At 41.3% G+C, this 13596-nt stretch overlaps 1 protein-coding gene and 1 long non-coding RNA gene across 2 annotated transcripts in view; one reads left to right on the top strand and one right to left on the bottom strand.

Annotated features, from left to right (window-relative positions):
* Window positions 1-356: 356 nt before the first annotated feature.
* LOC141990568 (uncharacterized) lies at window positions 357-10004 on the top strand. The gene is made up of 3 exons (XR_012640209.1): window positions 357-1898; window positions 6375-6464; window positions 7579-10004. It is a non-coding gene; the product is annotated as an uncharacterized LOC141990568 (long non-coding RNA).
* The window catches only part of RNF17 (ring finger protein 17), a 210234-nt gene continuing 198821 nt past the window's right edge, over window positions 2184-13596 (bottom strand). The window contains exons 38-41 of the mRNA XM_074957887.1: window positions 5818-5953; window positions 5213-5402; window positions 3219-3322; window positions 2184-2233 (exon numbers count right to left, since the gene is read on the bottom strand). Coding sequence (XP_074813988.1) covers window positions 3224-3322; window positions 5213-5402; window positions 5818-5953 — 425 coding nt within the window. The 3' untranslated portion in view covers window positions 2184-2233; window positions 3219-3223. The remainder of the gene's footprint in view (window positions 2234-3218; window positions 3323-5212; window positions 5403-5817; window positions 5954-13596) is intronic.

Below are 13596 nucleotides of genomic sequence, written 5' to 3'. Positions count from 1 at the left end.
TTATGGCACATTCAAATTGGACACTTCAAAGAATAAGACTCAATATTTCATAGCAAACTGGGGCTCTCTCAAGAGAGTCAGGAGCTAGTATTCAAAAGAATGTATTAAATGGAACAGTCAAACTTACCAGGAGTTTGTAATTGAACAGTGTTCTAAGAATAATGCAGGATCTGCTGAAGGTCCACCAAAATAACTAGTTAAGCAGAGTTTTCCGTCAAAATAAGGTGGCATTAAAATAAGCATTTTAAAATGGGAAAACAAGGGAGAAAAGGAAATTAGACATACTTCGTCTATTTGCTTAATGTAATGTACTGAATTATACCAGAAAGGATATTGTAAAAGCAGAGGCAGAAGAGCTAAATCCAGAAAGGGATTTGGTTGCCCAGTGTTATGACACCTAACTTTTAGGTGCTCTGTTGTTCAGTGGAATCCTCTGCCCCAACTTAAGTGCCCAGGCTCCTTTCCAATGCATGGGGTGAATTAGACACTTAAGAATGGGATTCACAGAAGCCAGCATCCTCAGTGGGGAGCTGCTTTAAGCCCCCCCCCAAAGGAGTTAGGTGCCTATCTCTGCTTGGGGAGTCACAGCTGTGAACCTCTTCCTGGAGTTGGGGCTAACCTAATATACATGACTTTCTCAAAAATTAGACACCGTCCCATCCCCTTAGAGCTACAGCAGTTAGGCACTCAGTTCAGAGATAAGGAACCTGTTTCAAGGTCCCTCCCCCAGCCCTGCTTGATTTGGAGCAGGGACATGCACTTGGGTCTCCCATATCCCACATGACTGCCCTAATCATCAGCTTTGGTCTCTTTCTCTCTGGCCCAATTAGTATTTATACAAAGTGGAACAGCTTCAGGGGACAGAGAAAGACCCATCTGTGAATATCCGATAGCCTGGGGTGGGGGTAGGGTTTGGGCACTCAACTGGGATGTGGGAGGTCCAAGTTCCTGCTCCAAATCAAGCACATTGGGAATTTGAAAACAGGTCTCCCACCTCCCAGCAGATTGCTCTAACCAACACACACTGCAATGTGGATGGCTTCAGCTCTCTTTTGTGGGAAGTGCGATCTGACTAATGTGCTGAATCACTGGATGCAGCCCTGCTCCTGAAAAGTAGGAAAGACCTAGTTTGTGAATTCTGCTGGGTCTTAGGCATGAGCTAGGGGGTCAAGCAGCTCGGCTGGGTCTGAACTTAAGTGCTTTTGAACATGCCCATTTGTGGGAATTTAGGCCCCTACAGGATTAGGCAGCAACTGAGGAGTTCTGAGGATGATCCGGGCATCTAACTGTTGGACTTAGGTGCTTAAATTCCAGTGTAGATCTAGCCCAATTCCTCTTTGCTCCTGTCTGCTGAGAGGAATTGGAGCGTGCATTTAAGCTGTTCAATACACATGGTCCATAGATAAGTCTTTACTAAACACCCAAAATACTGGTATGATGAGAGCATGTTCTATAAGGAGAAATTAAAAGCTTGCTGCAGGAGGTACTAAGAACAGAGAACAGTTTATAAATGCTAGATATTTCCAGGTGGTCACTAAGTCATTAAAATTCTGAATCATGCTGTAAAACGATGTCCAGAAAAGCTGACAACTTCGGGAGATGTTGCTCTAAAAAAGGACTATGTTAACTCTTGAGACTATTATGTAAGAACTAGGTGAGCAATCTTGAGAGCCATAAATAAGTCATTTCATATATGAGACATTGAATGTGCCAACATTAATTACTTCAAACACTCTTAGGACACTATCATTTTGTTCCTTTATGTTCCCCTCTCATGTACAAACGGAGCAATAAAGTGAAAACTTCAAGACCTCCAAACTGCAATCTGTCCTTGGTGCTGGACCTGTCGTTTTGCTTTGGCGCTTTGAAACCCACACTCCTCAGATGATATAAACGAGGTAACCCACATACTTGTCTTGTACAAGTATGAAGGAAAAGCATCAACAAATAAAACAAAAGCTTTTTCTTTCAGATGCAAGGTAAACAAAACAAATATTTATTTTAACATTATCCTTCCATAGTTATGAAAACAGCTCTGAACAAAAAAACCACACCTGAGTATTTCAGGCATTCCACTCAATTACTGTATGTAGAAAGAACAAGACAAGGCAAATTAACATGCCAGAACAAAATTAAAAAAAAAAAAAAAAACAACCACCAACTCCCTCCCAAAAAAACCACCTTTCCTCTTCAGATACTGTAGTCTTCATCAAAAGCTCTCTATATAGTATACCTGGAAACACAAAAACTAGTGTCAAATTTAGATAATAAAACAGCTACTTTCTCCGTATCTGGTAGGCTCCTTAACTAAGGAGTCTAAACTACTACCAGGTACAGAAAGAACAGTCTATACTGCCTCATTAATACATTATGCACTGGTTTCACTAATTACTATAAAAGTAATCATAGGACAACATATTACAATATATACAACTATAAAGACAAGAATGACTGGTTTAGTCACCATAATAAACCAGTGAAGCAAACTAATAAGCAAAGAGACTGTAGTAGGAAATATGCCACCATGCACCAAGGCATATCATGTAACAAGATTCTGAAATGAATGTTTAACAGAAAAAGTATCTTGCTATCTATAGGGAAAAAAGACTGCCCCAGAATATGGGAGTTGAAGAGGTTCTAGTGGAGGAAGCAGCTTGGTTCTTGCAGATGTAACTTGTCACTACTGTTTGTATAGAGACTACTGTAAAATTGCCAGTCACTTGCAATTTCACCTGTTTCGTCAGTGATTATCTGGATTACAAGCAGGCTATAAAAGTCTCTCTTCCCTCTGTACGCTGGTTGAACTTAATAGCTTGTTCCAGTCCTTATTGGCTCTCAAACTAGACCCTAGACTTCAGGTCAGGTTTAAGCAAACAGACAAGGATTTGCTCCTCAAAGGACCAAGAGCTGCTTTTGACTGTGTGAAAGCAGGCAGCATCGACTGTGTAGCTATCATCTGATCACAAGAATGTACAGTTGTGCTGCAATGTTTTGTTTTCTAATATTATTGCACTTTTTTGTTTACATATTTATTATAAAATAACTATTTGCCATTTACATTACATTAGCACCCAAAGGGTATTAAAAAAAAAAAAAGCTAGTTCTGGTCAGATGATTATTTAAAAAACAATTGAGCCCACTGCTTAATAAATATTAGATTTAAAAAATCTTACTTTTTATAATTGCCTCAAGTGACACTTCAAGTTTACTGTACTTACATATGTCATTGATCAAAGTCTGCTAATCCCATTTCTACCAGCTTCATGTGAACTAAGCATTGTTCATCGTCATACAAAAACACAGTTTGCTCTGGAGACTGAGTCTGGAAATCAGAAATTTTCAGAAGTACAGAAAGATCTGTTTCAAGTAGTAAGAGTTGACTGCTGCAATTATTCTTCTACATCTATACTGCAGTAATGTCTAAAGGCCAACCAGACTGGAGCTCTATTGAGCTAGATACTGTACAAAAATAGGGAAAAGGGCAGTCCCTGTCCCAAACAGCTTATAGTGTAAAAGACAAGACATAACAGGTGGATGAGATAAACAAGAGGGCTGGGGTGGGAAAGACAGTTGCAAAAATAAGTGAATCATTAGTTTAATCCCATTAAGTAGAAAAAAATGGCAATGATGCTAAGCTTAAAATTTGATGATAGGAATTAAAAAAGGAAAAAAACCCTTAGTTATCTGATCTGTTCATTTGAAAGTGAACATAAAACTGAAAAATATTACAGTACTGCGTGAACTAAGCCTGATCTCTATTACAAGTTTCTTTTAAAATCAGTTTAAGTTTTCACTTTGCGTATATGATGAAAGTTACAAGGTTTTGGAAGGAAATTTTTTAGGTAAATGTTAGACACAGGATAATGATTGTACAACACAAATGTCCATTTGGAAATTAAAATTTTTTTGTTTTATATTAAATAGCATATTCCCACATAAAATTGTTAACTGATAGTAGCAAGTTCCTTCAGTGATTAATGCAACCCTTAGCCAAACTACCCAGTAAGAACTTTTTTTTTAAACCACTTGACATTAAATATACTGAAGTAACTTAAGACGATTTTATACAAATATTCCATTATCTTTAGATTTCAGAAATTTGGTTAATAACAATGTTAACATTTTACAAACATCCCTAACTCAGATCCACAAGGCATAGAAGTTTTCAATAAATAGAGTAGCCAGAATTCCAGAGCGTGTTGAAGGTAAGTGGAAGACACAAAGGCCTGGTCTACACTGTGGGGGGAGATCGATCTAAGTTATGCAACTTCAGCTATGTGAATAATGTAGCTGAAGTCGACATACTTAGATCTACTCACCCCGGTGTCTTCGCTGCGGTGAGTCGACAGCTGACACTCCCCCATTGACTCCGCTTGCATCTCTCGCTCCGGTAGAGTACTGGAGTTGATGGGAGCGCGCTCGGTGGTTGATTTATCGCGTCTAGACTAGACAAGCTAAATCGACCACCGCTGGATCAATTGCTGCCCCTCGATCGTGTGGGTAATGTAGACAAGCCCAAAGAGAAGGGGGCAGGTGGGAAAGAGATTGAAAGTAACATGTGGGACGGCTGCATGAGTTTGTATGTGTCAGTGGCTATCCAATAGATCGGGACAGAGAATAAAATGACTGATGGAGAGGCAGCTCAAACATCCCCCAAAAGCCTACTTTTTTATTGTTCACCTCCTTGACCTTCCCATCAAAGTGACAAAAAAAATCCTCTGTGATAGGTGGGTCAGATTTTCACTTTGAATATCTGGGTACCTTAACAGGAGAATGAGGAGGAATATTAGGGGGCAGCAAAAAGGCAAGGAGAAGCAGGGGAAGGAGGGAAGGAAGGAGACAGTACATTTTTAGTACTTACAGACCTATTGTTTATTTTGGGCACTGGACACCGCTAACCCAAATGGAAATGTGAAGCATAAAAGCAAGAATGATGGTTTCTAGTGGAGGAGTAATAAAGGAGGTTAAAATCATGCAGGCAGGCAGGCGGGCTTGGGAAGTGGGCTGTCTGTAACACGGTGAAGAAAATTCCTATGCACTTGATCCTCTGCCTTTTTCAGAAACATCACAACATTAAAGTGTTTATGAGTCTAATTTTTTTAAACCAAAGAACAAGGTTCACAATAAATCTTGTATAAGGTTCAGACATTCCACTTAAAATGTTAAAACCAAGATACCTCATGTTTGGCAGGAACTAAAAAGAAAAACTTACCACTGTGGAAGCATAGAGCTTTTTGCCTTGAAGACAGTCTATCATGGCCCATAATGCTTGCATGCTCCATTCAGGGCAGTATGGAATTCTCTTTTTTTCTGTATCATACAAAGGAGGTTTAAATCCAGCCAACAGAACTCTTACTGCTTGAGCAGGATATTGCATAAGATGAGAAGGAATCTGACGTAATCTAAATCAGAATGAAAATCCTAGTCTTAAAATATGCAAGACAACAGTGCAATTGTTAATCACTACCTAGAACTAAAATGTTAATGAAGGATAGCTCAATGATTAGGGAACTAGCCTAGGATTTGGGAGACCTGGGTCCAAGTCCCTGCTCTGCCACCCACTTCCTGTGTGACCTCAGGCAAGTCACAAAGCCCTTCTGAGCATTAGTTTCCCATCTCTAAAATGGGGATAGTAGTACTGCCGTCCCTCACAGGGGAGTTGTGAGGGAGGTGCTCAGATACTAAGGAATGGGCGCTGGCCATATAAGTACCTAAGGCAGACAGGAACAATTTAGAAGTACAGATGCAAGCTAATTTTTTTTTTTAAATACCAGATCTTGATAAATATAAGTTTAAAAAATTGAACTATGCACTTACTTGATTGTTGGTAATTTTTCAGTTGATCCATAGTCAACAAATTGAACCAAAATATTAACAGGGTCAAATTCTTTAATATAGAGTAGTTTTGCTCTATACCACAAGCTATCATTGTATTCTGCCAGGCAAGGCATTTCTGTAAGAAGGAAAAAGCACATTATTTAATCCAAAATTTAGCACATATGCTATCAGAGCCGTAAAACAAGTTGTATTATACCATCAAGTTTTATTTTCTGTCCTCTAATTCATGTTTTTTTTTAAATAGTATCCATAATTTTTTTAAAAAAAGACAGAGTAGCTGGAAAAAAATTAAATTAATTTAGAAAGGAATGGTTACTTACCTTATAGCAAATAAAGTCTACTTACCTGTAACTGGAGTTCTTTGAGATGGACTCTGCATAATTAATCATGGGATGCACTGGCAGAAACAGTTCAGACTGTGGAAGCTTCTCACAGCAGTGCCCTGTAGTGCTCTTATGTGCCCCTTTCTCCTCCTCCCCTGTGTTTCTGAATATTCTGAAAGCGAGGCTCTAAAGTTCCTTCCACTGCTTCTGCAGACTCAAGATTCCATTAGGATTTGAGGAAAAGGGGACAGTGAATGGGAAATGTGAATATGCAGAATCCACCTTGAAGAACTCCAGTTACAGGTAAGTAATCTTGGTTATTTCTTTGAGTGTCCTCTGCATATTCCTGCTTATGGGATAGTCTGACAAGCAGTACCTCAAAGGAAAGTTGGGACTCAAAAGTCCTAACTGAATAGGCATTGAAGTACTGCCCTACAGTAGCCTACAGGTACAGGTATTTGCTAGGTGAGGCACAGTTATATGTTAAGGCAGGGGTTATCAAACTTTGTCATAGTGAGCCTCCCTGAGCTATAAAAAAAAATAACTGCCTCCCCACAGTTTACTAAAACAATATAACAAATTGAAAATCCTGTGTGTTGCAAAAAATGAATAAAAGGATAGAAGGTATTTGATCAATTATAGATCCATATGAATTTCAGAAGTGTTAATTTTAAAATACAAATGGACGCAATGAAAATAAAACTTCAAACATTTTAGGGAACAGGACACCAAACAATGATATGTTAATTCAGTATAATATCCATCAGTCCTATCTTTTCAGGGGGAGGAGTGTGTTTGTTTCCTCACCATACAAAGTAGTAGAATTCGGGGTTGGAGTGTAGAAAAGAAGAGATGTAAGTCATCTTCAATAGAAAGCTGGGAGTGATTCTGTGTTATGATTTCAAGTATCAGGGGATAGCCGTGTTAGTCTGTATCCACAAAAACAACAAGGAGTCCGGTGGCACCTTAAAGACTGACAGATTTATTTGAGCATAAGCTTTTGTGGGTAAACACCTCACTATGTCTGCATCTGTAACTTTCACCCCATGCTTCTGAAGAAGAGAGATTTTTACCCATGAAAGCTTATGCTCAAATAAATCTGTTAGTCTTTAAGGTGCCTCTGGACTCCTTGTTGTTTTTGTTATGATTGTGGTTAATGCTGAGAAGCCTGACTCACACACATAGAGGGATGAAAAAGGAATGAGTCCTTTAAAAGACTGGTGTGTTAACTCATAAAATTCAGATCCCACTGATAACCAAAAGCTTTTCATTTGTGAAAATTTGTGCTGCAGTTCCTTGTTGCCTGACAGGTTGATAATGTTTTCCTCTTCTTTTGAAAACAGCATATTTGTGGGGTTTGGCTTAAAGTTGAATGAGTTCCTGATCTATTGATTACATTTGTCTTTGCCCACTTCAGGAAAGTATTCACGAAACTGCTCCTACAGATCCCTTAAGTGCTAAACAATTACATCTTGGATACTGTCAACTGACAGATCGCACTGTTGCGCAATGTCCTCCATGTTGAAAATATGGAAACAGATCCCTGCTGTACACATGAAGACCACAGTTCAAGTTTGTTAATGAATGCTGCTATTGGAACATTAGCAATTAAAACATTTGCATCTTGTGCCTGAAGTGACACATTCAGAGAATTCAGTCGCTTGAATATCTCAGCCAGATATGACAACAAAGATATCTCCTGGACAGCCAACAAACTTCTGCATGTAACAACTGTGTGAAGTTTGCCTCCATCTCTTTGCACAAAACGGCAAAACCCCTTGAATTAATCTGGTGCGACTTTATAAAGTTTACAATTTTTTACTGCAACTGAAAGAACATTGCTGAGCTCCTCTGCCATCTTCTTAGCATCCAATGCCTATCTGTGGATCATACAATGATTCTAGGTTGCTGTGGGCATGCTTGTACCTTTGTCACAAGCCTGCTATGCTGTCCTGCCACAGACTGTGCTCCATTGCTACAAATTCCAAAAAGTCCCCAATCAAGGCCTGTGCCTTGAACAAAAATATTTAATAGATTAAAAAGCTCTTCACCAGTTGCTTGTGTTGGAAATGAATGGCAAAACAGAAATTCCTCTTTTAATTCGTTGCTGTAGCAAAACAAATATGCATGAGTAGCTGGGTAGCATTTGATAGCTCGATAGACTCATCAATCTGAACTGAATAATATGGGCTCTGACAAAGACTTTCTAGGAGCTGCTTTTTTACATCAGTGACCATCTCTGCAATATGGGGTGAAACTATCGTTAGAAAGTACGATCACATCTAGGTGTGATGCTGCTTTCTCTCCTATAATCACTGTGCATATATCCATTGCAGCTGGAAGTAGTTTCTCACTTATGTTGTCTGGTTTAACCGCTTTGGCAATGCACAAAGCCACATGGTAAGAAGCCTCTGTAGCATTCATGGTGACAGTGCTGTACATATCCACAATGCTTTTTGTCCTGTTAACTCATTGAGCTTTCTCTCAAAAAAACTCTACAAATTTATATATTAAGGTAGGCTAGCTTGCTTTAAGATGTCAGTGTAGCTTCCATGGCTGCATACTGTTGTTTGACAGTACTTTGCCACACTGAGGCCTTGGTGCATCGCTGGACCTGCTCCATGTAAAGCCTGGTTGAAATAAGTTTTGTAATATTTTTGGCTTCTGTGTTTTGCTGGAGCTGCCACTGCTGTCCTCACGTTGGTTTGTGTTGTACACTTTTCTCCCTTTGTCACAAAATGATTAATTTCTCATGTAAGCTGTTTCTCACTGTATGCACGCTGCTTATAATGTTTTAAAATTTACTTGGGGGAAAAAGCCACACTAAGTGTAAGTATAAGCCAGGTCTGAATGAACTCTCCTTTGACAGCTAGTTGGGGAGGAGGAGAGACTTCAGGAGCAAACTGTATTTACATGAACACACCTATTCTGCCAAGATATCAAGCAGATAGAGCGGTGTTGCTCAAAATGATCAACTTTGGCTGGTGCTGGGTTACAAATCACTTGAGTACTGAATGCAGGGGTAGTGAAATGTTATCAATACTGCTGTCTTTATTGTATGAAGCAGAACTGTACTTAACTTGTCCCAAATGAGGGAGTCACCCTCAGCTAAAAGAACCTCGTTAAGCCAGGAGCTCGAATGCCAGACTCCTGTGAAAGTAAGAGGAGTGAGGACAAGTGTCCCAGCCAGGAGGTGTGGACTCTCTCTAAGGGTCCCCGGTCTGGTTTAACCAGTTCCTCCCCACTGTTCAAAGATAGAGCTAAATTGGCTTCATTAGGAGCATTTTGTTATTTCAAGTACTCAATAAGAGTGGAAATCACTTATGGTGGAGCAGTTTCTGCCCAGCTTGCTGAGAGTTAAAAATCACTAAGAGACTGACCTACAGAGGTCACAGCAGAGAGGCAGGTGGCAGCAGAAGGTAATTGATGGGTGGCTGGCGAAAGTGGCAAGCAGTTGGTTGGTAGGGCAGCCAGGTAACAAGGAACAGCTGCTGGGAGGGTGGCCAGGCGGGGCGACCAGCGGAGAGGAACCGCGGTTGGTGGGGTGGCCAGCCAGAGCAAGGAGCCTTCTTCCCTTGGTGGGAGGTAAACTCACACACATGCAGACTCAGATGAAGGAGCAAGCAACGTGCCTTCTTCCCTCGGTGGGAGGTAAATTCACACAGATGCAGCTCTGAATCCTGGGTCCTCACTGACCAAGGACAACCACTGCGAATGGTGTATGGTGAGGGAGCAGAGGAGAGCACAGTACAGGAACTTTTGGTTGTAGAACTCAAGAACATGAGGCAGAAGACTCTGCCCCACACATTCTGGCGTGGGTGTTCTGCTCAGAGTTTTGTTTATGAATCCTGCTTGTGGCATTTTCCCTAATTAATGTTGGATGACTTTCCTCCTTTCATTAAAAGTTTCTTTTCTACGCTTAGACTCTCTGCTTGTGAATGGGGAAGTATTGCCTCTCAGAGGAGCCCGGGGTGGTGTGTAATTTTTCCAGGTTACTGAGTGGGGACTCAAGACAGCTCTGTGTTGTATTCTCCAGCTGTCCCCTTTAGTCCCATTTCCTGACTCCCAGGTGTGCACAACTCTTTTGCATGAGTCCAAGCCACCCAGGGCTGACAGTCAAAGCTCTTAAAAAGCACACAGCTCGTGCCTCCCTTGACACATTCCTGTGTGCCCCAAGTTTCAGAACCACTGAGTTAAGGCAATAATGCAATGAGCCTACAAGCCTCAAGACCTGTAAAAAAAATCTAAGCTAAATTAACTAAGGCATAACAAGCCTTAGCATAAGTATAACCAAGAGTGATCCTAGAAGATCATAAGATATCACAACAAAGACTGCCGTAAAGACTAAACTTCTGGTAGGTAACCACGCTTGGAATATTTTTAGTTTGGGAAGTCAATAAATGTAATAAGCTTGAGGTAAAAGGATGAATAACCTATGGGAGAAGGGCATCCCAACATTAGTCGGGTGAGGAAATACTAATAAGGGGAGAACCCCCTACTGAACATGCATTAGGCATAGTGGCCACAGCGTCACACATAAAAGTTGTATTCCAGCCTGTGTGCTTTGGGAGGGAGAGATGAAGTCCCTGGGAGATGCCAAGAAGACGACCACTGATGATGGTGATGAGTAAGATAACTCTGACTTTGAGGCCGGAAGGGACCATCATGATCATCTAGTCCAGGGTTTCTCAACCCATGGGTCAGGACTAGTGTGACCAGATAGCAGGTTTGAAAAATAGGGACGGGGGTGGAGGGCAATAGGCGCCTGTATAAGACGAAGCCCTGAATATCAGGACTGTTCCTATAAAATCGGGACATCTGGTCACCCTAGTCAGGACACAAAATTGGGTCACCAGAATGTTTCAAAAGGTCACACAGCAGCTCCTGTGACTTCTGGCTCAGAGGGCTGGCTGGGCTCGCCTCCCTGGCTCCAGGCACTGCAATCTCTGGGGTCCTAGCACCACTCAGGTTTGGCCCAGTCATCATGACGACAGGAATCCGGTTAGGCCAAATTTGAATGAGTGGCACTGCAACTCCATGAGCTACAAACACACTCACACAAATTCGGTCCAGTCAGGGGGAGGGCAAACCTGCAGCACTGCAACCCCAGAGGTTGCAATGCCCTGAGCTGAGAGCCAAGACCAGCCAATTCCACGCACAGGAGCTGCAGGAGCTGCCACTGTGGGGTGAGTGCTGGGCAGGACACTCTCCCCCACCCACCCGGAGGCAGGACCCGATCAAAACCACCCCAGGGACTCCACCCCCAGACTATTTACTGGGTCGCAACAGGCCATACACAGTTACAAATGGGTCCTGAGCCAAAAAAGTTTGAGAACCACTGATCTAGTCAAATCACAGGCCACAGAACCTCACTTACCCCCTCCTGTAATAGACCCATAACCTGTGGCTGGGTTACCAAACTCCTCAAATCACAATTTAAAGACTTCCAGTTACAGAGAATCCACCATTTATTCTAGTTTAAAACAGCAACTGACCTGTGCACCATGCTGTAGAAGGCGGCAAACCCCCCTCCCCCCATGGTCTCTGCCAATCTGACCTGGGGAAAAATTCCTTCTTGACCCCAAATATGGTGATCAGTTGAACTCTGAGCATGTCCGCAAGACCCACCAGCCAGACACCCAGGAAAGCATTCTCTGTAATAACTCAGAGCCCTGCCCATCTAGTACCCCATCTCTGGCCACTGGGGAGTTTTGCTACTAGCAGTCACAGATGGGCCACATGCCGTTGTAGGCAATTTCATCATACCATCTCCTCCATAAACTGATCAATCTCAGTCTTGGAACAAATTTAGTTTTTGCCCCCACTGCTCCCCTTGGGAGGCTATTCCCAAACTTTGTTCCTCTGGTGGTCAGAAACCTTCATCTAATTTCAACTCTAAACTTGTTGACGGCCAGTTTATATCCATTTGTTGTGTCCACACTGGCACTGAACTTAAATAACTCCTTCTCCCTCCCTGGTATTTATCCTTGTGATGTACTTGTAGAGAATAAGCGTATCTCCGCTCAGCTTTCGTTTGGTTAGGCTAAATCAAGCAAGCTCCTTGGTAGGTTTTCCATTCCTCTGATCATCCCAGTACCCCTTCTCTGCACCTGTTCCAATTTGAATTCATCTCTCTTGAACATGGAGACCAGAAGTGTGCACAGTATTCCAGATGAGGTTTCACCAGTGCCTCATATAATGGCAACACCACCACTTCCTTATCTCTACCGGAAATACATCCTGATGCATCCTCGGATTTCAGGTTGTTTTGCTAGAGTGTTTATGAATTTGCTAACTATATTAATAAAAGTATTATAAATATAATGCGATTTCCTAAGTGTGAATGATACAACCATGCACATCAGGGCTCCAAACTGAACAGAAATTTTGGTAATACTGGCCTAATCTTGGGACAAGAATCTATCAAATTTCAGAGTGCTAATTGGGGAAATTAAATCAGTAACATAATCAATATATCAGGCAACACTACCAAACTTAGCATTCAACCTAGATGCTAGATCTAGGGAGTAGTGTTTTGTAAATACACATAGAATTCCAAGTAGCAGACCTATAGATCTCTCTAAAACTTGAATATGTCTAAGGCATACTCCCGCAAGAGTAGAACAGATGCTAGTTTACAGCTTTTCTCTATGCACTATCTAGCCCATCTAGATAATGTCTAAGAAGAAATAGTGAGTTTCTTATGGTTGTCTACATATGAAACAAGGAGACTAGAAATCCTAAATTCCTTGGTTCTGTTAAGATAGTAAGCCAGAGCTCTTTTAGCATCCAAAGTATGTAGCTTTAACTCACCTATATAAGCATGAGACCTGGGGAAAAATATTGGCAGATTGTTTGATTAAGGTGAAAGTTAGATACCACATGGGAAGGTGTCATAAATATAAAGGGAAGGGTAAAACCCTTTAAAATCCCTCCTGGCCAGAGGAAAAAATCCTCTCACCTGTGAAGGGTTAAGAAGCTAAAGGTAACCTCGCTGGCACCTGACCAAAATGACCAATGAGGAGACAAGATACTTTCAAAAGCTGGGAGGAGGGAGAGAAACAAAGGGTCTGTGTCTGTCAGTATGCTGTTTTTGCCGGGGATAGACCAGGAATGGAGTCTTAGAACTTTAGTAAGTAATCTAGCTAGGTATGTGTTAGATTATGATTTCTTTAAATGGCTGAGAAAAGAATTGTGCTGAATAGAATGACTATTTCTGTCTGTGTGTCTTTTTTGTAACTTAAGGTTTTGCCTAGAGGGATTGTCTATGTTTTGAATCTAATTACCCTGTAAGGTATCTACCATCCTGATTTTACAGAGGTGATCTCTTTACTTCTATTTACTTCTATTTCTATTAAAAGTCTTCTTGTAAGAAAACTGAATGCTTTTTCATTGTTCTCAGATCCAAGGGTTTGGGTCTGTGGTCACCTATGCA

This window comes from Natator depressus, chromosome 1 (genome assembly GCF_965152275.1).
Source record: "Natator depressus isolate rNatDep1 chromosome 1, rNatDep2.hap1, whole genome shotgun sequence".
Taxonomy (NCBI): Eukaryota; Metazoa; Chordata; order Testudines; family Cheloniidae; genus Natator; species Natator depressus.
This window is presented reverse-complemented; position numbering and strand designations above follow the sequence as displayed.